The sequence below is a fragment of the Astatotilapia calliptera genome, chromosome 3 (assembly GCF_964374335.1).
Source record: "Astatotilapia calliptera chromosome 3, fAstCal68.1, whole genome shotgun sequence".
NCBI lineage: Eukaryota > Metazoa > Chordata > Actinopteri > Cichliformes > Cichlidae > Astatotilapia > Astatotilapia calliptera.
This window is the reverse complement of record NC_137424.1, coordinates 18,216,659-18,239,621: the sequence shown is the minus strand read 5'-3', so window position 1 is coordinate 18,239,621 and position 22,963 is coordinate 18,216,659. Positions and strand designations below refer to the sequence as shown.

General features: G+C 42.6%; 1 protein-coding gene and 1 long non-coding RNA gene across 2 annotated transcripts in view; both read left to right on the top strand.

Moving 5' to 3' along the window:
• Positions 1-7,114: 7,114 nt before the first annotated feature.
• Positions 7,115-22,963, top strand: part of LOC145425247 (ribonuclease inhibitor-like) — a 56,952-nt gene continuing 41,103 nt past the window's right edge. The window contains exon 1 of the mRNA XM_080298277.1: positions 7,115-8,348. Coding sequence (XP_080154403.1) covers positions 8,179-8,348 — 170 coding nt within the window. The 5' untranslated portion in view covers positions 7,115-8,178. The remainder of the gene's footprint in view (positions 8,349-22,963) is intronic.
• On the top strand, positions 10,464-14,106 carry LOC145425346 (uncharacterized). The gene is made up of 2 exons (XR_013906013.1): positions 10,464-11,716; positions 12,392-14,106. It is a non-coding gene; the product is annotated as an uncharacterized LOC145425346 (long non-coding RNA).

The window sequence follows — 22,963 nt, the reverse complement described above, 5'->3', positions numbered from 1 at the left end:
GAGAGAGAGAGTTTTGATACGTGAGAGATTTGTGACGTTTACCGTGTTTGGTCTCAAGTTAGTTTGTTGTCTTGTGTATTTAGTGTGTAGCTGTTGTTTTGTTTTGTGTGTCAGTTCTACTAGTGATCGTCACAGTTGCTGCCTTAAAGCCAACAAAGGCAGATTGCAGTGTAAACGCTGAGTGACACACCTGCTGTCAGACCTGCAGGTTTATCCCTGTGCTGTTCTCATATGTGTTAGAGTGACACAAACTATTGTTTGACACCTGATTGTTCTGTAAATAGTTTGAAATGATTATATGAAAAACGTCTGAGCCTTGGCTGCATTTTTTGGTAAATAGTACCATATAACTTTGTTGTTTGCAAAACGTGTGCGTATTTTTAAAAGTGTACAATCTCTATTTGCATTTCAAGTTATGAAGATGATTCGTTAAACATGTGTGTGGTTTTTACAGTCAAAATATCACTTTCTACGTGTATTTTAAATTTTGTCTGAATTTAGATAAATTGTGCTGATACAGTTGGTCAAAATGAGAAAATAACAGATTGGCAAGATAAACTGTTTTTAAAGGTAAAATATAGAGGCCACATCAAAAGTAGTCAAGAAGGGTTAAAGGCTAAAAGCAAAGTTGTCACCAAGTACTGTTTATATTTGTGTGTATTGCTGCAGCTTTTTTGAGTATTAATTTGGTGCCTTTGTGTGAAATAATGGTATTGTGAGTGATCCATATAGTCACAAAGAATAGCCACTTGTTTCTGTGCTACCAAAGTTCCCCGGCTTTCATTCAAAATGTGTTTATCGTCAGCACCTGCACATTAAACTACTTAAACATTATAAATGTCTTCAAGCTCACACTGAGGCCTGTGGGGTACTATCAGCCACTGAGACAGTACACACATTTATATGTGTTTGTATATGAATATTTCATACTTTAAGACTGCCTGTTTATTTAAGGGAGATGAACAAAATACATTGGAATTGTACAAAATAATATCATGGATGATAAATTAAATAGATTTTAAGTAGATGCTTGTGCATTCTTAAAGTCTTATATGTTGAACTGAACTATGTGATCTGTTCAAAGCCTTAATCTTAATTTGAAGTGAAATGTGCATTTTGAGTTTATACACTATGTATATAAGGCGACCGTTTCCTTTTGCAGTATTTTTGTGTGGTGTACTTTTCTATGTCTTAACAAAAGGGGAACAAAGGTGTTTAAGTTCACCTAGGATGATGTGTTTTAATTTTCACATGGTCTTGCTTGAATTTGACCCTGACAAAGGCGTATGAACTCTGTCAGCTGTTTGGAGTTTCCATTTTCTAAACTTCTACATTCTGAACCTTCTTCAGCTCTGAACAGATGATGAAACACTGAATGATTTCAAGCTCACACTTTGTCTAATAAACTTACATCTTTCATTCTTTATACAGATTGAGTGTCTGTGGTTTGTCAGAGATCAGCTGTGATTATCTGGCAGCAGCGCTGAAGTCCAACCCCTCCCATCTGAGAGAGCTGGACCTGAGCAGGAACAACAAGCTGCAGGATTCAGGAGTGAAGCATCTGTGTGGTTTCCTGGAGAGTCCAGGATGTGGACTTGAAACTCTGAGGTCAGTCAGCATGTTTTAGTTGTGCTGAGATGAATATGATGTGAAAGTTGTGCTGACACTAAACTGCAGACATCAGGCTGATATTATACTGATCCACACTGAGGATCTTCATGGTAAAGTCTGTTTTCTTCTTCTCTGGTTTAGTCCATTGACTGCAGCAGAACAATGTTCACATTTCAAACAGTGAGACTCAACGTATGGCCCGCGGCCCACACGCGGCCTGCCCACCTTCCCTGATTCAGAGAGAGGGGACCCTGATTAACTGTGTAGTGTTCTTCCTCACAGTTCTAAGTATCAGACACAACAATGAATAATCCACAGCTGACTGTCTTTAGCAGGTCAAAGGTCACGGCACACAGCAGACAGTGGGAAATATTATAATTCTGATCATTTATCAGCACATATCCATATGTATAAAAACAAAGCTGACACTGTGAGACTTGATCAGAGGTGTGATCATCACAGCAGAGGCCTTTGTGTCAAAGTCACTGAGGATCAAACAGAAACACATGAAGCAGATTTTCCTGTTCTGGCTTTTTATAGCAGATAACCTTCAAAATATTCTGCAGTCCATCAAAAACTGAAGCAAACCATGAATCAACATGTGAACATGAGCTGATGCTGCTGAAGTGAAGCAAAGTTACAGAGGTTTGATTACAGACACAGCTGAGAGTTTGTAATCTGTCATCATTTTAAAAGGTTTACATTTCTTCAGTATATCCACATTTGCAGCTGGTACCTCAACCTCCACTTGTCCAACACAACTGCTGTCCACTGCCTCCATGACATTGTGATTTTGCTGTTGGTCTTCTGTCAGATCTTCATCAATCACTTCTGCACGGGGCACACCTTCAGACTCTGCAGCTGCATAACGAAAGCCTGTAAGATAAAATTAGACATAAGGTAAATGTACACCAATATTCCAATGACAGGTGTGTGATTCATCTGGAAGTTATGTGCGGATTAGTGTACAGTGATAGCAATTTAGTATGTTTTTAGAGGGGGGGGGGTTGTTTACCTCCGATGGGTGCTCTTTTTCGCTTCCGTTGCGTACACCTTGAGTGCCGGTCCGAGTCTGATACAGGTATGTCGTCATGCCCCATGTGCAGTGTTGGTGCCCAGTCTGGATTTGTTACATCCATTTCATATGCTGGTTTGCCTGCAATAATGCCAAATCATAAGCTACTCAGTCGACATGATGTGGTTCTGCAGCATCACACATTAGCGTGTTTTATCTCATTATCTATGACCTCAGCACGTTGAAAATAACACTAAAAGCCTTTCAAGAGTGATATGAATTAATTTAGAACTCACCGGAAAGAAAATGCCGTGAGCAAACCAACAAAAAGCTGGGGATTGCAGAGAACTCGATATCCCCTCGTCTCACCGCTGCAATCCAAGCCTGACGTCTTTGTTTAGTAATATCGGATACATGGGATCCCTCACGTTGCCTCCAGGATGGAAAACGATGAAAAGAGAGCCCGTTATCCAGCTTCTTGCCTTCACGATCGTGTGATCTAACGTTGCAACCGACAACACAACACGTACGATCCATAGCTGAAATGGTATCCTTTGGCTGGCCTACTGTCATGGCGGAAGGGGGCATGGCCCATCTCCCGTGACATCACGCTCCAAAGCCCTATAGGTGGGAAAATGTACCATGTCGACCAATCAAAAATGATATGGAAACATGACATTTGGTTGTTTAGCAAAAGGGGGAAGTTTTAGGAGTGACCGGCAAGAGAGAGCGAGTGAGCGAAAGAGAGAGAGAGTTTTGATACGTGAGAGATTTGTGACGTTTACCGTGTTTGGTCTCAAGTTAGTTTGTTGTCTTGTGTATTTAGTGTGTAGCTGTTGTTTTGTTTTGTGTGTCAGTTCTACTAGTGATCGTCACAGTTGCTGCCTTAAAGCCAACAAAGGCAGATTGCAGTGTAAACGCTGAGTGACACACCTGCTGTCAGACCTGCAGGTTTATCCCTGTGCTGTTCTCATATGTGTTAGAGTGACACAAACTATTGTTTGACACCTGATTGTTCTGTAAATAGTTTGAAATGATTATATGAAAAACGTCTGAGCCTTGGCTGCATTTTTTGGTAAATAGTACCATATAACTTTGTTGTTTGCAAAACGTGTGCGTATTTTTAAAAGTGTACAATCTCTATTTGCATTTCAAGTTATGAAGATGATTCGTTAAACATGTGTGTGGTTTTTACAGTCAAAATATCACTTTCTACGTGTATTTTAAATTTTGTCTGAATTTAGATAAATTGTGCTGATACAGTTGGTCAAAATGAGAAAATAACAGATTGGCAAGATAAACTGTTTTTAAAGGTAAAATATAGAGGCCACATCAAAAGTAGTCAAGAAGGGTTAAAGGCTAAAAGCAAAGTTGTCACCAAGTACTGTTTATATTTGTGTGTATTGCTGCAGCTTTTTTGAGTATTAATTTGGTGCCTTTGTGTGAAATAATGGTATTGTGAGTGATCCATATAGTCACAAAGAATAGCCACTTGTTTCTGTGCTACCAAAGTTCCCCGGCTTTCATTCAAAATGTGTTTATCGTCAGCACCTGCACATTAAACTACTTAAACATTATAAATGTCTTCAAGCTCACACTGAGGCCTGTGGGGTACTATCAGCCACTGAGACAGTACACACATTTATATGTGTTTGTATATGAATATTTCATACTTTAAGACTGCCTGTTTATTTAAGGGAGATGAACAAAATACATTGGAATTGTACAAAATAATATCATGGATGATAAATTAAATAGATTTTAAGTAGATGCTTGTGCATTCTTAAAGTCTTATATGTTGAACTGAACTATGTGATCTGTTCAAAGCCTTAATCTTAATTTGAAGTGAAATGTGCATTTTGAGTTTATACACTATGTATATAAGGCGACCGTTTCCTTTTGCAGTATTTTTGTGTGGTGTACTTTTCTATGTCTTAACAAAAGGGGAACAAAGGTGTTTAAGTTCACCTAGGATGATGTGTTTTAATTTTCACATGGTCTTGCTTGAATTTGACCCTGACAAAGGCGTATGAACTCTGTCAGCTGTTTGGAGTTTCCATTTTCTAAACTTCTACATTCTGAACCTTCTTCAGCTCTGAACAGATGATGAAACACTGAATGATTTCAAGCTCACACTTTGTCTAATAAACTTACATCTTTCATTCTTTATACAGATTGTGGGACTGTGGTTTGTCAGAGATCAGCTGTGATTATCTGGCAGCAGCACTGAAGTCCAACCCCTCCCATCTGAGACAGCTGAACCTGAGCTCCAACAACAAGCTGCAGGATTCAGGAGTGAAGCATCTGTGTGGTTTCCTGGAGAGTCCAGGATGTGGACTTGAAACTCTGGGGTCAGTCAGCATGTTTTAGTTGTGCTGAGATGAATATGATGTGAAAGTTGTGCTGACACTAAACTGCAGACATCAGGCTGATATTATACTGATCCACACTGAGGATCTTCATGGTAAAGTCTGTTTTCTTCTTCTCTGGTTTAGTCCATTGACTGCAGCAGAACAATGTTCACATTTCAAACAGTGAGACTCAACGTATGGCCCGCGGCCCACACGCGGCCTGCCCACCTTTCCTGATTCAGAGAGAGGGGACCCTGATTAACTGTGTAGTGTTCTTCCTCACAGTTCTAAGTATCAGACACAACAATGAATAATCCACAGCTGACTGTCTTTAGCAGGTCAAAGGTCACGGCACACAGCAGACAGTGGGAAATATTATAACTCTGATCATTTATCAGCACATATCCATATGTATAAAAACAAAGCTGACACTGTGAGACTTGATCAGAGGTGTGATCATCACAGCAGAGGCCTTTGTGTCAAAGTCACTGAGGATCAAACAGAAACACATGAAGCAGATTTTCCTGTTCTGGCTTTTTATAGCAGATAACCTTCAAAATATTCTGCAGTCCATCAAAAACTGAAGCAAACCATGAATCAACATGTGAACATGAGCTGATGCTGCTGAAGTGAAGCAAAGTTACAGAGGTTTGATTACAGACACAGCTGAGAGTTTGTAATCTGTCATCATTTTAAAAGGTTTACATTTCTTCAGTATATCCACATTTGCAGCTGGTACCTCAACCTCCACTTGTCCAACACAACTGCTGTCCACTGCCTCCATGACATTGTGATTTTGCTGTTGGTCTTCTGTCAGATCTTCATCAATCACTTCTGCACGGGGCACACCTTCAGACTCTGCAGCTGCATAACGAAAGCCTGTAAGATAAAATTAGACATAAGGTAAATGTACACCAATATTCCAATGACAGGTGTGTGATTCATCTGGAAGTTATGTGCGGATTAGTGTACAGTGATAGCAATTTAGTATGTTTTTAGAGGGGGGGGGGGGGGGGTGTTTACCTCCGATGGGTGCTCTTTTTCGCTTCCGTTGCGTACGCCTTGAGTGCCGGTCTGAGTCTGATACAGGTATGTCGTCATGCCCCATGTGCAGTGTTGGTTCCCAGTCTGGATTTGTTACATCCATTTCATATGCTGGTTTGCCTGCAATAATGCCAAATCATAAGCTACTCAGTCGACATGATGTGGTTCTGCAGCATCACACATTAGCATGTTTTATCTCATTATCTATGACCTCAGCACGTTGAAAATAACACTAAAAGCCTTTCAAGAGTGATATGAATTAATTTAGAACTCACCGGAAAGAAAATGCTGTGAGCAAACCAACAAAAAGCTGGGGATTGCAGAGAACTCGATATCCCCTCGTCTCACCGCTGCAATCCAAGCCTGACGTCTTTGTTTAGTAATATCGGATACATGGGATCCCTCACGTTGCCTCCAGGATGGAAAACGATGAAAAGAGAGCCCGTTATCCAGCTTCTTGCCTTCACGATCGTGTGATCTAACGTTGCAACCGACAACACAACACGTACGATCCATAGCTGAAATGGTATCCTTTGGCTGGCCTACTGTCATGGCGGAAGGGGGCATGGCCCATCTCCCGTGACATCACGCTCCAAAGCCCTATAGGTGGGAAAATGTACCATGTCGACCAATCAAAAATGATATGGAAACATGACATTTGGTTGTTTAGCAAAAGGGGGAAGTTTTAGGAGTGACCGGCAAGAGAGAGCGAGTGAGCGAAAGAGAGAGAGAGTTTTGATACGTGAGAGATTTGTGACGTTTACCGTGTTTGGTCTCAAGTTAGTTTGTTGTCTTGTGTATTTAGTGTGTAGCTGTTGTTTTGTTTTGTGTGTCAGTTCTACTAGTGATCGTCACAGTTGCTGCCTTAAAGCCAACAAAGGCAGATTGCAGTGTAAACGCTGAGTGACACACCTGCTGTCAGACCTGCAGGTTTATCCCTGTGCTGTTCTCATATGTGTTAGAGTGACACAAACTATTGTTTGACACCTGATTGTTCTGTAAATAGTTTGAAATGATTATATGAAAAACGTCTGAGCCTTGGCTGCATTTTTTGGTAAATAGTACCATATAACTTTGTTGTTTGCAAAACGTGTGCGTATTTTTAAAAGTGTACAATCTCTATTTGCATTTCAAGTTATGAAGATGATTCGTTAAACATGTGTGTGGTTTTTACAGTCAAAATATCACTTTCTACGTGTATTTTAAATTTTGTCTGAATTTAGATAAATTGTGCTGATACAGTTGGTCAAAATGAGAAAATAACAGATTGGCAAGATAAACTGTTTTTAAAGGTAAAATATAGAGGCCACATCAAAAGTAGTCAAGAAGGGTTAAAGGCTAAAAGCAAAGTTGTCACCAAGTACTGTTTATATTTGTGTGTATTGCTGCAGCTTTTTTGAGTATTAATTTGGTGCCTTTGTGTGAAATAATGGTATTGTGAGTGATCCATATAGTCACAAAGAATAGCCACTTGTTTCTGTGCTACCAAAGTTCCCCGGCTTTCATTCAAAATGTGTTTATCGTCAGCACCTGCACATTAAACTACTTAAACATTATAAATGTCTTCAAGCTCACACTGAGGCCTGTGGGGTACTATCAGCCACTGAGACAGTACACACATTTATATGTGTTTGTATATGAATATTTCATACTTTAAGACTGCCTGTTTATTTAAGCGAGATGAACAAAATACATTGGAATTGTACAAAATAATATCATGGATGATAAATTAAATAGATTTTAAGTAGATGCTTGTGCATTCTTAAAGTCTTATATGTTGAACTGAACTATGTGATCTGTTCAAAGCCTTAATCTTAATTTGAAGTGAAATGTGCATTTTGAGTTTATACACTATGTATATAAGGCGACCGTTTCCTTTTGCAGTATTTTTGTGTGGTGTACTTTTCTATGTCTTAACAAAAGGGGAACAAAGGTGTTTAAGTTCACCTAGGATGATGTGTTTTAATTTTCACATGGTCTTGCTTGAATTTGACCCTGACAAAGGCGTATGAACTCTGTCAGCTGTTTGGAGTTTCCATTTTCTAAACTTCTACATTCTGAACCTTCTTCAGCTCTGAACAGATGATGAAACACTGAATGATTTCAAGCTCACACTTTGTCTAATAAACTTACATCTTTCATTCTTTATACAGATTGATGAGCTGTGGTTTGTCAGAGATCAGCTGTGATTATCTGGCAGCAGCACTGAAGTCCAACCCCTCCCATCTGAGACAGCTGGACCTGAGCTGGAACGAGCTGCAGGATTCAGGAGTGAAGCATCTGTGTGGTTTCCTGGAGAGTCCAGGATGTGGACTTGAAACTCTGAGGTCAGTCAGCATGTTTTAGTTGTGCTGAGATGAATATGATGTGAAAGTTGTGCTGACACTAAACTGCAGACATCAGGCTGATATTATACTGATCCACACTGAGGATCTTCATGGTAAAGTCTGTTTTCTTCTTCTCTGGTTTAGTCCATTGACTGCAGCAGAACAATGTTCACATTTCAAACAGTGAGACTCAACGTATGGCCCGCGGCCCACACGCGGCCTGCCCACCTTCCCTGATTCAGAGAGAGGGGACCCTGATTAACTGTGTAGTGTTCTTCCTCACAGTTCTAAGTATCAGACACAACAATGAATAATCCACAGCTGACTGTCTTTAGCAGGTCAAAGGTCACGGCACACAGCAGACAGTGGGAAATATTATAATTCTGATCATTTATCAGCACATATCCATATGTATAAAAACAAAGCTGACACTGTGAGACTTGATCAGAGGTGTGATCATCACAGCAGAGGCCTTTGTGTCAAAGTCACTGAGGATCAAACAGAAACACATGAAGCAGATTTTCCTGTTCTGGCTTTTTATAGCAGATAACCTTCAAAATATTCTGCAGTCCATCAAAAACTGAAGCAAACCATGAATCAACATGTGAACATGAGCTGATGCTGCTGAAGTGAAGCAAAGTTACAGAGGTTTGATTACAGACACAGCTGAGAGTTTGTAATCTGTCATCATTTTAAAAGGTTTACATTTCTTCAGTATATCCACATTTGCAGCTGCTACCTCAACCTCCACTTGTCCAACACAACTGCTGTCCACTGCCTCCATGACATTGTGATTTTGCTGTTGGTCTTCTGTCAGATCTTCATCAATCACTTCTGCACGGGGCACACCTTCAGACTCTGCAGCTGCATAACGAAAGCCTGTAAGATAAAATTAGACATAAGGTAAATGTACACCAATATTCCAATGACAGGTGTGTGATTCATCTGGAAGTTATGTGCGGATTAGTGTACAGTGATAGCAATTTAGTATGTTTTTAGAGGGGGGGGGGGGTTGTTTACCTCCGATGGGTGCTCTTTTTCGCTTCCGTTGCGTACGCCTTGAGTGCCGGTCCGAGTCTGATACAGGTATGTCGTCATGCCCCATGTGCAGTGTTGGTGCCCAGTCTGGATTTGTTACATCCATTTCATATGCTGGTTTGCCTGCAATAATGCCAAATCATAAGCTACTCAGTCGACATGATGTGGTTCTGCAGCATCACACATTAGCATGTTTTATCTCATTATCTATGACCTCAGCACGTTGAAAATAACACTAAAAGCCTTTCAAGAGTGATATGAATTAATTTAGAACTCACCGGAAAGAAAATGCCGTGAGCAAACCAACAAAAAGCTGGGGATTGCAGAGAACTCGATATCCCCTCGTCTCACCGCTGCAATCCAAGCCTGACGTCTTTGTTTAGTAATATCGGATACATGGGATCCCTCACGTTGCCTCCAGGATGGAAAACGATGAAAAGAGAGCCCGTTATCCAGCTTCTTGCCTTCACGATCGTGTGATCTAACGTTGCAACCGACAACACAACACGTACGATCCATAGCTGAAATGGTATCCTTTGGCTGGCCTACTGTCATGGCGGAAGGGGGCATGGCCCATCTCCCGTGACATCACGCTCCAAAGCCCTATAGGTGGGAAAATGTACCATGTCGACCAATCAAAAATGATATGGAAACATGACATTTGGTTGTTTAGCAAAAGGGGGAAGTTTTAGGAGTGACCGGCAAGAGAGAGCGAGTGAGCGAAAGAGAGAGAGAGTTTTGATACGTGAGAGATTTGTGACGTTTACCGTGTTTGGTCTCAAGTTAGTTTGTTGTCTTGTGTATTTAGTGTGTAGCTGTTGTTTTGTTTTGTGTGTCAGTTCTACTAGTGATCGTCACAGTTGCTGCCTTAAAGCCAACAAAGGCAGATTGCAGTGTAAACGCTGAGTGACACACCTGCTGTCAGACCTGCAGGTTTATCCCTGTGCTGTTCTCATATGTGTTAGAGTGACACAAACTATTGTTTGACACCTGATTGTTCTGTAAATAGTTTGAAATGATTATATGAAAAACGTCTGAGCCTTGGCTGCATTTTTTGGTAAATAGTACCATATAACTTTGTTGTTTGCAAAACGTGTGCGTATTTTTAAAAGTGTACAATCTCTATTTGCATTTCAAGTTATGAAGATGATTCGTTAAACATGTGTGTGGTTTTTACAGTCAAAATATCACTTTCTACGTGTATTTTAAATTTTGTCTGAATTTAGATAAATTGTGCTGATACAGTTGGTCAAAATGAGAAAATAACAGATTGGCAAGATAAACTGTTTTTAAAGGTAAAATATAGAGGCCACATCAAAAGTAGTCAAGAAGGGTTAAAGGCTAAAAGCAAAGTTGTCACCAAGTACTGTTTATATTTGTGTGTATTGCTGCAGCTTTTTTGAGTATTAATTTGGTGCCTTTGTGTGAAATAATGGTATTGTGAGTGATCCATATAGTCACAAAGAATAGCCACTTGTTTCTGTGCTACCAAAGTTCCCCGGCTTTCATTCAAAATGTGTTTATCGTCAGCACCTGCACATTAAACTACTTAAACATTATAAATGTCTTCAAGCTCACACTGAGGCCTGTGGGGTACTATCAGCCACTGAGACAGTACACACATTTATATGTGTTTGTATATGAATATTTCATACTTTAAGACTGCCTGTTTATTTAAGCGAGATGAACAAAATACATTGGAATTGTACAAAATAATATCATGGATGATAAATTAAATAGATTTTAAGTAGATGCTTGTGCATTCTTAAAGTCTTATATGTTGAACTGAACTATGTGATCTGTTCAAAGCCTTAATCTTAATTTGAAGTGAAATGTGCATTTTGAGTTTATACACTATGTATATAAGGCGACCGTTTCCTTTTGCAGTATTTTTGTGTGGTGTACTTTTCTATGTCTTAACAAAAGGGGAACAAAGGTGTTTAAGTTCACCTAGGATGATGTGTTTTAATTTTCACATGGTCTTGCTTGAATTTGACCCTGACAAAGGCGTATGAACTCTGTCAGCTGTTTGGAGTTTCCATTTTCTAAACTTCTACATTCTGAACCTTCTTCAGCTCTGAACAGATGATGAAACACTGAATGATTTCAAGCTCACACTTTGTCTAATAAACTTACATCTTTCATTCTTTATACAGATTGATGAGCTGTGGTTTGTCAGAGATCAGCTGTGATTATCTGGCAGCAGCACTGAAGTCCAACCCCTCCCATCTGAGACAGCTGCACCTGAGCTGGAACAACCTGAAGGATCCAGATGTGAAGCAGCTGTCTGATCTTCAGCAGAGTCCAGACTACAGACTGGAGACTCTGGTGTAAGTAGAGTGATGGAGTGAGTGGGTGGTGCTGTCAGCAGTATTGTACTAAACACAGTCAGTATGAAACAAAGATCCAGTGTTTCCTGTAAAGCTGCAGCTTCTCAGTGAAGCTGTGAGAGGAGAATGGTGACAGGCTTCAGGATTGGACACAAACACTTCCTGTTTCTGACCTTTATGGTCACCATGGTAACGGCTGACACGCTCTGATCAAACACTGTCAACAGCCAATCAGCTCTCTGAACAAAGCAGCACGCAGACCAATGACTGCATTCGTTTCCAAGTTTAAAGCAGTGAAGAACACAGTCTGTAGGTGAGGAAGAATTTAGTGAGAGCAGATGTTTGGATGGAATTCCTCCAGTTAACAGCTGGAACCGTCCATCTGGATTGTTGGGCTTGTTGTTGGGGTTCCTACAGAGCTCAGAGTGGACACACCAAGGTTCTTCTAATGAATGAAAGTCCAAACTCAAACTAGGAGGGAAAAACATTTTCATCAACTTCAATAAAAATCCAAAGATTAGAAAAAGTGAAGCAACAATGAGTCCTAGTACAGTCCCAGCACTGAAGTCCCTGCTGCTCTTTATACTGGATGTGCTGCATCACTGACTGACAGCTGATGAAGAGTCTCTGGAAACACTCGTTTATCTCCTCTGCTCTTCCTTCTTCTCTCTGCAGGTGGAGGTGATGATGGTAAACAGGACGGTGTGTGTGCTGAGAGAGGAGGAGCTGTGTCCTGATGATCCAGAGAGGTTGAAGCAGCAGCAGCTTGTGTGTAGAGACGCTCTGACTGGGCCATGTTACTGGGAGGTGGAGAGGAGAGCTTCATCCAGCAGTGACTGACAGAGGAATGAGAAGAAGTGCAGATGACTGTCAGTGCTGCAGAGTGAACTGCTCTGAGAACAGCTCCACTGTCAGACACAATGTAGAGTCCAGCATCATCCCTGTGTGTCCCTCTGGATCTGACAGAGGATCATCAGTGTATCTGGACTGCTCTGCTGCTGCTCTGTCCTTCTACAGTCTCTGCACAGTCTCTGTCTGACTCTGGCTTCAGACCCTCCTGGATCAAACTCACCTGGAAAGACTTTCAAACATCACTCAATAGATTTGAATACAGAATATATTTGATCTATACTGTAGATGTACTGTAGAGTTGCAGTTTGTCACTTGTAAATACAGTCTGTGAGCAGCTGTGACCTGAAAGATCTTTCTAGAAACACGAAATGTTTTCACTCTTCTGTTGCTTTTTCATATATTTCCACAACATTAATATTGATCCCACCTGTCTCACCTGTTTCATGCTTTTATACATAATAACAGGACACGTGTGATCTGAGCGCTGCTGTGGTTGCTGTGCTGCACGTCTTCATTTAGATAACAGAGACATCTAGTGGTTCAGAGGGAGAACTGCAGGAGGTGGAGCTGTGTTTTAGCGTGGAAAACTTTTTATCTTTTAGACGCAGATACAAATATGACAAGTATCAGTGTGAGATACAAAAGGTCACATCAGTCAGCAGAGGGAACAGTGATCACACAGCAATGTAAGAATAGAAACATAACAGTGAATCTGGACATGTATACAGATGGAAGCAAACAAACAGGATGTAACACTACATTAAAGCCACAAATGTGAAGAAAACAAAGCCAAAGGAAAATATATTTGATCTCAGGAATCCAAATCAGATGCTTTAGAGCAGGGGTCGGCAACCCTGGGCACGCGTGTCACAGCTGCCACGTGAAGGGTTAACTGATGGCACGACCACAGCTGGACTGGCCATCGGGCATACTGATGGTGACTTTTCGTTTTTATGGGCTGATGATGTTTTTTTATTTTTTTGTAACGGTATAAACAATGAAAGATGGCGGATTGGCCGGATGCTGGTTGATGTGTAAAAATAATTCAGTTGTTTGGTGGTGGCTATGGCAGAGCTTCCACAGAGGCAGCAGGTGGATGAGGGAAAGGGGAGGCGGGAGGAGCAGAGACCTGAGGCGGCCGCCGGTCCGAGTGTCAGGTGAACTGAACTTCAGGTAAGAAGTTATGACCTGCAGTCTGTCTGGGTCAGATATAAACCAAGTTTAGGTGGAGTTTATTTTCCTTGTGCTGACTTTTTACAGTCAGTTATAATAACTCCCACTCAGAGGAGACCAGAGATCACATTAACATGTGTGTCTCTGTATTAAGAAACATGACATATTGGCCCAGATTATTTTTCTTATCATTGTTGTGAGGAGACCATAAATGAAGTTTATGTAGGATGTTTTTCCTATTTTGTATTTGTTTGAATTATGATGTATTTCTGACTCTTGCTGCCATGATACCAGGTCTCTCTTGAAAACAACATTTTTAATCTCAATTAAATTTTCTCCTGGAGAAATAAAGATGATAATAATAATTTTGTCTTCAGGGAATCATTTCTCTGTAAAACAGCTTCTTCTGAAACTCTTGTTACATTTCTTGTTTATTGTTTGCTGGTTTTAGAAAAATGTCATCGTCTCTGTGTGAACTTAAACTCTACATGTGGTGTCAGCTATAAACGAGCTCTAGAGTCTAATAACGATGCTTTTATTATTGTCTGGTATCCAACCTAACCCTGGGCCTCTGGCTGAATGTGAAACACCAGCAGATGTTAAAAACTGTCTGGGTTACACGTGCATCACGTCGTGTGCTTCCTAACATGGATATGATTGGAATCTGGGCCTGTTCAAGCGGTGCTGGTATCGTTGTTGTTTCTGAGACTTTCCAAATCTTTACTGGATAAAAACGTAGCAACTGATGGATTTAACATTTAGCTCTCAGACTGTCCCAGAAAAGGCGGAGGTCTGGAAGTTTATGTGAAGCTCTGTCTTGCTGCTCAAGTCTTGTTCTCTCCATCTGCACCTCAGCCATTTGAAATCTTGGCCTTAACTATTGATCTGTTTGGAAATCAGACTGTTGTTGGCTGCTATCAGCCTCCACCTGCTTCCCCCAGCACATCACCGTCTCTGGTTCAACTTTTATCTGAGCTGCATTTTAATGACGTCTTTCAGATGGATGATTTTCATTGGGACTGGCTTTCTTCCGTGTCTGATGATTTTAAGGCACGCTGCTTGTTTTTAAAACTGACTCAAATTATTTAAAGCCTCACACGCCTTGATCCTAAACACCCAGATAAATCTGCTCTTATTGACCTTTTTAACTAATATGCTGCGTAAGTTTTCCACATCTGCAGTTTTTGCCAACGACCTGAGTGATCACTGCATAGTTGGTGCTGTGAGAAACACTAAAATCTCACGCTCCGAGCCCGCATCAGTTTGAACTGGGGTCGTATTAAACAGGCTGACAATGTCAGTTTGGGAACATTTACAGGAGAGTTGTGTCTACTTTGTGGACAGACACGCCCCTTTTTGCCAGGTCAGGGTGAAAGGTCGGGACAGGCCTGGTTTGGTTCAGTACCGGCCGATCTCCTACATGAGAGAAACCAGGCCTGGGCAGGAAGTCTGGCTCTGATGCTGATTGGCTACGTTTTCATTAGCTGTGTAATCGGATTACTGCCTCCATCATCAAGATGTAACTATTTTTTACTTTAACGACTGACAGTCCAAACGACCGTAGGAGGTTTTGGCAAACTATAAAGTGTCTCTGCCAGCTGTGACTCCTCAGAGCTTCCTCCTCACTTAAATATCGACTCCACTCCTGTGTCACACAAAACTGAAATGTTGCTTTAACAAACACTTTGTTGCTTCTTGCTCTTTGTTCAGCACAGTATCTGATGGTAAACCTCTTGCACACAACTCTGCTCGTAGTTCCTGCTTACTGATACCTTTTCCTTCACACCTGTCACAGTAGAAGAGGTTTGTAAGGCTTTGAATAGCCCCAACACCAGAAACTCGTCCTCACAATCGTTCTCCTTCCTTCTTGCACTTGGCTGCAAATATCATAGCTGAGCCAGTGTCTTATATTTTTAATCTTTCTCTACAACAGAAGAACACCACTATACTCTGTGTTCTCTGGTTAACTGGTCCTCATTGGTCTTACACAGGATGGTCCATTAGTATCATTTTATCTATCAATCTGTTTCTGGGTTACTGCCTCCTATTCATCAGAGTACATGTTAGGCAAACAGTTTAGTCACAGCCTGCAGTCTCAGGACATCATTACATCCACTGTTCCATCAGTTCATGCAGAGCTTGGGAAGAAGGCGTTCTCCTTTTCTGCTCCGTCTTCATGGAAAACATAACCGAAGGATTTAAGGCTCTCCGTTGATTTCACTTGCAGACTTCAAAAGACGTACACATGTTTTTGTGAAACCATCTCTGGGAACTTGTTCTCGTTTTTAATGTGACTGAGTACATTACACAAACTTTTCTCTTATTGTTGTAATTTTAATATGTGTGTCTGGAACAGGTCTCTCTTGTAAATGAGACATTGAGTCTCAATGAGCCGACCTGTATAAATAAAGCTTCAATTACAAAGTCCTTTGTATAAAAGCTCCTTCAGCTGCCAGTGGGACGTGCTGTGGCTCTATCGGTTGCAGAGCCTTTATATTGTTAGTTAGAAACTACAAATATAATGGCTCACTGTATTTCAGAATCAGAGAAACTTTATTAATCCAGGAGGGAAACTGAGTTGTCATAGCAGCAAATATACAAGAAACAACAAGCACTCATATAAAGTGAGTGTAGAAACAGAGTTATGATAAATAAATATTCAGATAAATAATATCAATATATAATATAAATAATCTATAATCCAGTTTTGAGTTCCCTCCCCAGACACCTTAACGCCCACTCACATCCTGGGCCATCTGACCTCAGGAAATCACATGATAGGGTGGGGCCAGGTTTCACAATGAGCTCACCCGAAACCCTGGCTGATTAGGACCCCCACCCGCTTTCACACCTTGGCTCATGTGATTACGTAGAGGATCATCAGGGGGTCCTTTGTCCCTCTTTGGGGGGAAACTCCCACTGGGTTTAAATCTGGGACTCCCCACCAACTGACCCTTAGAACTGAAGAAGCTTCTCAGATGAGAGGTGAAACGTCTTCAAGCAACTCAAAGAAGTCCAGACGCTTTTCTTTGCAAGCTCCTTAGTCTACAATGACCTGGATGACTGAGAACCGTCACAGACAACTCAGTCCCATATTTTAGGTTATTCTGAATAAATCGTTCATGCCCTCTCTTTGGAAAGAAGCTGTTGTGGTTCCTGGTCCTAAATCTAGTCGTCCAAAAGTTCTAAACGACTTCAGGCCTGCTGCCCTCACCTCAGTCTTTGAAAAAATCATCAGAAATGTGATTATGGAAGACACTGAACTTCAGCTTGATTCAATGCAGATTGCACATGAGCCCAATAGAGGAGTGGAGGACGTGCTTTTGATTCTACTTCACCTGATTGTCAAACATGTAGAGAGTAAAGGACTTCAGTTCATCGATTTCTCTGCTTCTTTCAATAACACAGCCCCAGATTTCAATCAAAAGACTTTTAGAACAGTTTGAAATCCGGACAAACCTGAGCAAGTGCAGTCATATAAATATCTTGATGACAAATGCTATTATTTTTCTGTAAAGCAAATTGACCTAAAAGTAAAGTAACCTTGATATGTCAGGATGTAGATGTCCCACCCAACAACGTCACCCAGCCCTGAAACATCGGTACTGTTCAAGGCAGCATTGCTGTCCACACGTCCATCAGAGTGTTTCTTTGGACTTCATGGTGTTGCTGCTCCCAGTATTCTCTGAGACAACCTCTGAGGCCGTCACAGAGCAGCTGTATTTGTACTGACATTACATTACACACAGGTGCACTCTATTTAGTCATTAGCACTCATCAGGCAATGTCTATGGGCAACTGACTGCACTCAGACCAAAGGGGGCTGAATAATAATGCACATAACAATTCTCTTCACTCTGCTGACAAGAGATTCAACCCCCACTATGAGCACCTTCTAAAGAGCACCATTGAAAGTATCCTCACCAACTGCATCACTGTGTGGTATGACTCCTGCACTGGGTCCTGCAGGAAAAATATGACAACGGGTAGTGAGAGCAGTGGAGAGGATTGCAGGGTCCTCTCTTGCCTCCCTCCCCAGGAGATCTACTGTGCCTGCCTCATTCGAAAGGTCCTCTTCATTACAGGTGACTCCACTCATCTCTTCAACAGCGTCTTCAGTTTGCTGCCATCAGGAAGGATACTGAAGAGACCTTTTGACCTTTACATTTTCGTTAATATCTTTAAAACAGAAGCAGCAGAAACGAGAATTTTAGCAGCACAAACCAGCACAAACGTAGCACAGTTGATTGACACCAGTTTTGTTTGATTTAATTAATGTGGGGGGGCTGGTTGACCTCTGGGGACCTCTAGAAATTTTCTTGAATATCTTTAAAATGATAGCAGCACAAACAAAAATTTTTACAGCACAAACGTAGCATAAACGTTTGATACCACTTTTGTTGGATTTGAAGAAGGTGGGGGGTCGCGGGAAAAACCAGCAAAAGAACTCGAGCAGCCGGGCTATGTAAAAGGTGTAGGGGGGCATGTTTGCGGTCACGTCCAGCGGGTGTGTGGGCTGTTTGAGTCATCTGTTACCAGGCAAACTCCAATGCAGCAGGCTGCTGAACACACACAGGCCTCCTGCATCCTCCTCTTCAGCTCTGCTTGCCCGATATTGTGACCTAAGCAGGGTCGGGCCTGGTCAGTACTTGGATGGGAGACCGCCTGGGAATACCAGGTGCTGTAAGCTTTTGCACTTCCACACACAAACTGCAGAGGGCACTTCTGCTCCTGCTTGTGCTTAGAGGCATGAGAAGTTAACATTTATGGGTGATAAAATCCTTTTTCTATATTTTTAACATGAGAATATCAGTTTTCCATCTTGTGTTCCAGAGTAATCGGACAAAAGACAAACGTAGAACAAGGAAAAAAGAGGCCAAGTGTCTCACCTATAAAACAAAATGACTGTTTTCTGAATAGTCTCACACAGATAAACATTTGCAGGGAATACCTTTTCCTTCAAAACAAACGTCACAGACTGTGTTTTTCTTTACTGATTGTATTTGAGTAGAAACTCAGATTAAAATGGCATCAGTGCTCATAAAATGATTTAACTGTAAAAGTAGGTGTAGTGGATCACTTTGCATAGATCTAGATAAAAGTGCTGTAAGCAAAGACTACAGTGGTCATTGAGCAGCTGTTCCTATAATGTGAATCTGGGATAAAGGCACAGATTATTTGTTTGCCTTTGTTTCCTGGTTCTTTCTTTCTTATCCAAATGGAAAAAGAGAGCATAAAAGTACTGTTTACAAGCAGCTTATCTATCTCATTGTGCCCACTATCATAAAATCTTGGTTGACTGAGCACTGAGCCATCTACCACTCGAAATTGAACCTGTGTGGGACAACAACAAAGTCCAGTATACTAAGTTTCAGTAATGTGCAGTTTTTTCTGTGGAAGATGTAAATCTAAATAGATGTCCTATTGTATGCATAATATACCACTGAACTTTATAAAACAACTTCTAAAAGCAAATTTCGATTTATTTTAGATTTTCTCAAATCCAAACAGTGCTAAAAGCATGCACACAGTCAAATATTTTTCATACAAGGTGCTGAAGGTTCTGCAATGTTCTGTCAGTGCGCCCCAGGGCAGCTGTGGCTACAATGTAGCTGCCATCACCAGTGTGTGAATGTGTGAATGATGTATCTGTGGCTTTTTGTCACACTTGGAAACCACGGTGTTGTGCAGCTATTTGCCTTGTTGCAGGGTTTTTAAAAAACTGCAGTTTTGATTTTAGTGAAAGACACCGTCTCATGACTCATTGAGTGCCGCGACTGACGAGCCAATCCGTGGCCTGCAGTCTGACGATGTCACATTTCCTGACTGCTTGGAACCCCGACTAAGTCGTCCTGTAGCCCACATCATAATGTTTCCATCTCTCTGCTTGACTGCGGGGATGCTATTTTTTGCATCACACTCGTATTTCAAAAGGTCAGTTAAAGCCACATAATTGGAATTTGGTTTCATCTCCCCACAGCACTTTCTCCAAAGTCTTCCCTGAATCATTTAGATGTTCACTGGCACTTGAGATGGGCCTATACATGTTTCTCCTTGAACAGGTAGCTACCCTATGTTAGCCTAGCTTTCTATCACTGATGCTCTGTGTGTATTGTTATGGTTCAAAATATGGGGATGGAGACAAGAGACAAGAGAAAAAAACCACAATAACAACACTGGTCCGGCCGGGTTAAGTCAAACGATGATTTTAATGATCACACGCGTGGGAGAAACCAAAGGTGGAGGTGTCTGCTTCTACATCAATAGTGGCTGGTGCACAGATGTAACAGTGATTGCTCAGCACTGCTCTCCCTCTCTGGAATATCTTTTTATTCACTGCAAACCGTTTTATTCTCCGCGGGAGTTTGCTTCATTCATCCTGGCCGCTGTTTACATCCCGCCAGACGCAGATGCGCAGGCAGCTCAGTGCGCACTCGCGGAGCAGATTCTCCACACGGAGCGGACATTCCCGGACTCTCTCATCATTGCTCTTGGGGACTTTAATAAAGCCAATCTGAGCCATGAGCTTCCGAAATACAAGCAGTATATTAAATGCCCGACCAGAGAGGAGAGGACATTGGACCACTGCTACAGCACGATCAGCGGGGCCTATCGCGCGGTGCCCCGCGCTTCACTCGGACTTTCTGATCACGTCATGATCCACCTAATCCCCGCGTACAGACAGAGGCTGAAGCTCTCCAAACCTGTCGTGAGGACCAAAAAACTGTGGAGCAACGAGGCTGTGGAGGAGCTTCGCACGTGTTTGGAGTCTACAGACTGGGACACAATGAAGGCTGCTTCTAACAGCTTGGACGAGTTTACGGACACTGTCACCTCCTATATCCACTTCTGTGAGGACAGCATTGTGCCATCACGCACCAGGGTGAGTTATAACAATGACAAACCCTGGTTTACTCCTAAACTCAAAAAGCTGTGGCTGGAAAAGAGTAAGGCGTTCAGAAGCGGAGACAGGGACTGCTACAGAGAGGCCAAGTACAGGTTCACTAAAGAAGTGGACATTGCCAAACATCAGCACTCTGAGAAGATGCAGCAGCAGATCTCAGAGAATGACTCGGCCTCTGTGTGGAAAGGTTTTAGGAATATCACCAACTACAAGCCTAAAACCCCCCACTCCACTGATGACTTGCTCTTAGCCAACACCCTCAACGACTTCTACTGCCGTTTTGACGAGCCATCAGGCAGCCTTCACACCTCCAACGACCCCAACAATAGAGACACTTTGGACACTCATTCCCCCACCTCTCCCCCCTCCATAGAGCCATCACCACCTTCAAACTGTTCACCTACAACACCCCCCTCCTCACCCCACACAAAAGAGGATCTCACACCACCTCCTCCCACCACAACTCTTCATATTCATGAAGCAGATGTGAGGAAGCAGTTTAAGAACCTGAATGCTCGGAAAGCTCCCGGCCCAGACGGTGTGTCTCCTGCCACCCTCAGACACTGTGCAAACGAGCTGGCCCCAGTGTTTTCTGGCATCTTCAACTCCTCACTGCAGACATGTCATGTGCCTGCCTGCTTCAAGTCCTCTACCATAATCCCTGTCCCCAAGAAACCTAGGATCACTGGACTAAATGACTACAGACCCGTGGCTCTGACATCTGTGGTCATGAAGTCATTTGAGCGCCTAGTTCTCTCCCATCTCAAGACCCTCACGGCCCCCCTCCTGGACCCCCTGCAGTTTGCATATAGAGCCAACAGGTCTGTAGACGACGCCATCAACATGGCCCTACACTTCATCCTGCAGCATCTGGACTCCCCAGGAACCTACGCCAGGATCCTGTTTGTGGACTTCAGCTCTGCCTTCAACACCATCCTTCCAGACCATCTCCGAGGCAAGCTTTCCCAGATGAATGTGCCTGATCCCATCTGCCGGTGGATCACTGACTTCCTGACGGACAGGAAGCAGCACGTGAGGCTGGGGAAGAATGTCTCGGACTCCCGGACCATCAGCACCGGCTCCCCTCAGGGCTGTGTTCTTTCTCCTCTGCTCTTCTCCCTGTACACCAACTGCTGCACCTCCACCCACCAGTCTGTCAAGCTAATCAAGTTCGCAGATGACACCACCGTCATTGGGCTCATCTCGGACGGGGACGAGTCTGCCTACAGGAGGGAGGTTGAACGTCTGGTGTCCTGGTGCAGCCACAACAACCTGGTGCTGAATGCCCAGAAGACAGTGGAGATTATTGTGGACTTCAGGAAGCACACAGCCCCACTCCCCCCCATCATCCTGACTGACACCCCCATCACCTCTGTGGACTCATTCCGCTTCCTGGGTACCACCATCACCCAGGACCTGAAGTGGGAGCCCACCATCACCTCCGTCATCAAGAAAGCCCAGCAGAGGATGTACTTCCTGAGGCAGCTGAAGAAATTCAACCTGCCAACACGGACGATGATGCAGTTCTACACCGCAATCATCGAGTCCATCCTCACCTCCTCCATCACCGTGTGGTACGCTGGAGCCACTATCAGGGACAAACAGAGACTGCAGCGTGTTGTGCGCTCTGCTGAGAAGGTGATTGGCTGCAGACTCCCATCTCTGCAGGACCTGTACACCTCCAGGACACTGCGGCGTGCAGCTCGGATCTCAGCTGACCCTTCTCACCCTGGACACAGTCTGTTTGACCTGCTCCCCTCAGGCAGGAGGCTCCGGTCCATTCGCACCAGAACCTCTCGCCACAAGAACAGTTTCTTCCCCTCTGCTGTCGGACACATGAACAATAACCACTTGACTGTCCCCGCCACTAACACATGACCCTACGCTGTGTCACTGCATCATTTCATGTCTGGCACTGATCACCACCTGCACTCATGTATATATCTTTCTACGTAGCACTCTTAATTCTTATTCTCATGTATATATCTCATGTATATCTCATGCACATATCTTTCTTTCTACATAGCACTTTAATTCTTATTGTTTGCACTGAAGCACCGCAGCAAATTCCTAATGTTGTAAACCTCAACATCTGGCAATAAACCCATTCTGATTCTGATTCTGATTCTGATTCTGAGATGGACAATTTTATCCCACAACTTAGACATTCACATTACTCACACCCTCATTGCACATACATATAGGATCTTGGGGGTGGGCACGATACACGGAGTCCAAGTTACCATCAGGGTGTACACATCACACCTGGCATCGTTGCCCACCTCTCAATTTTAAATACACGTAGACATTGAGGGCTA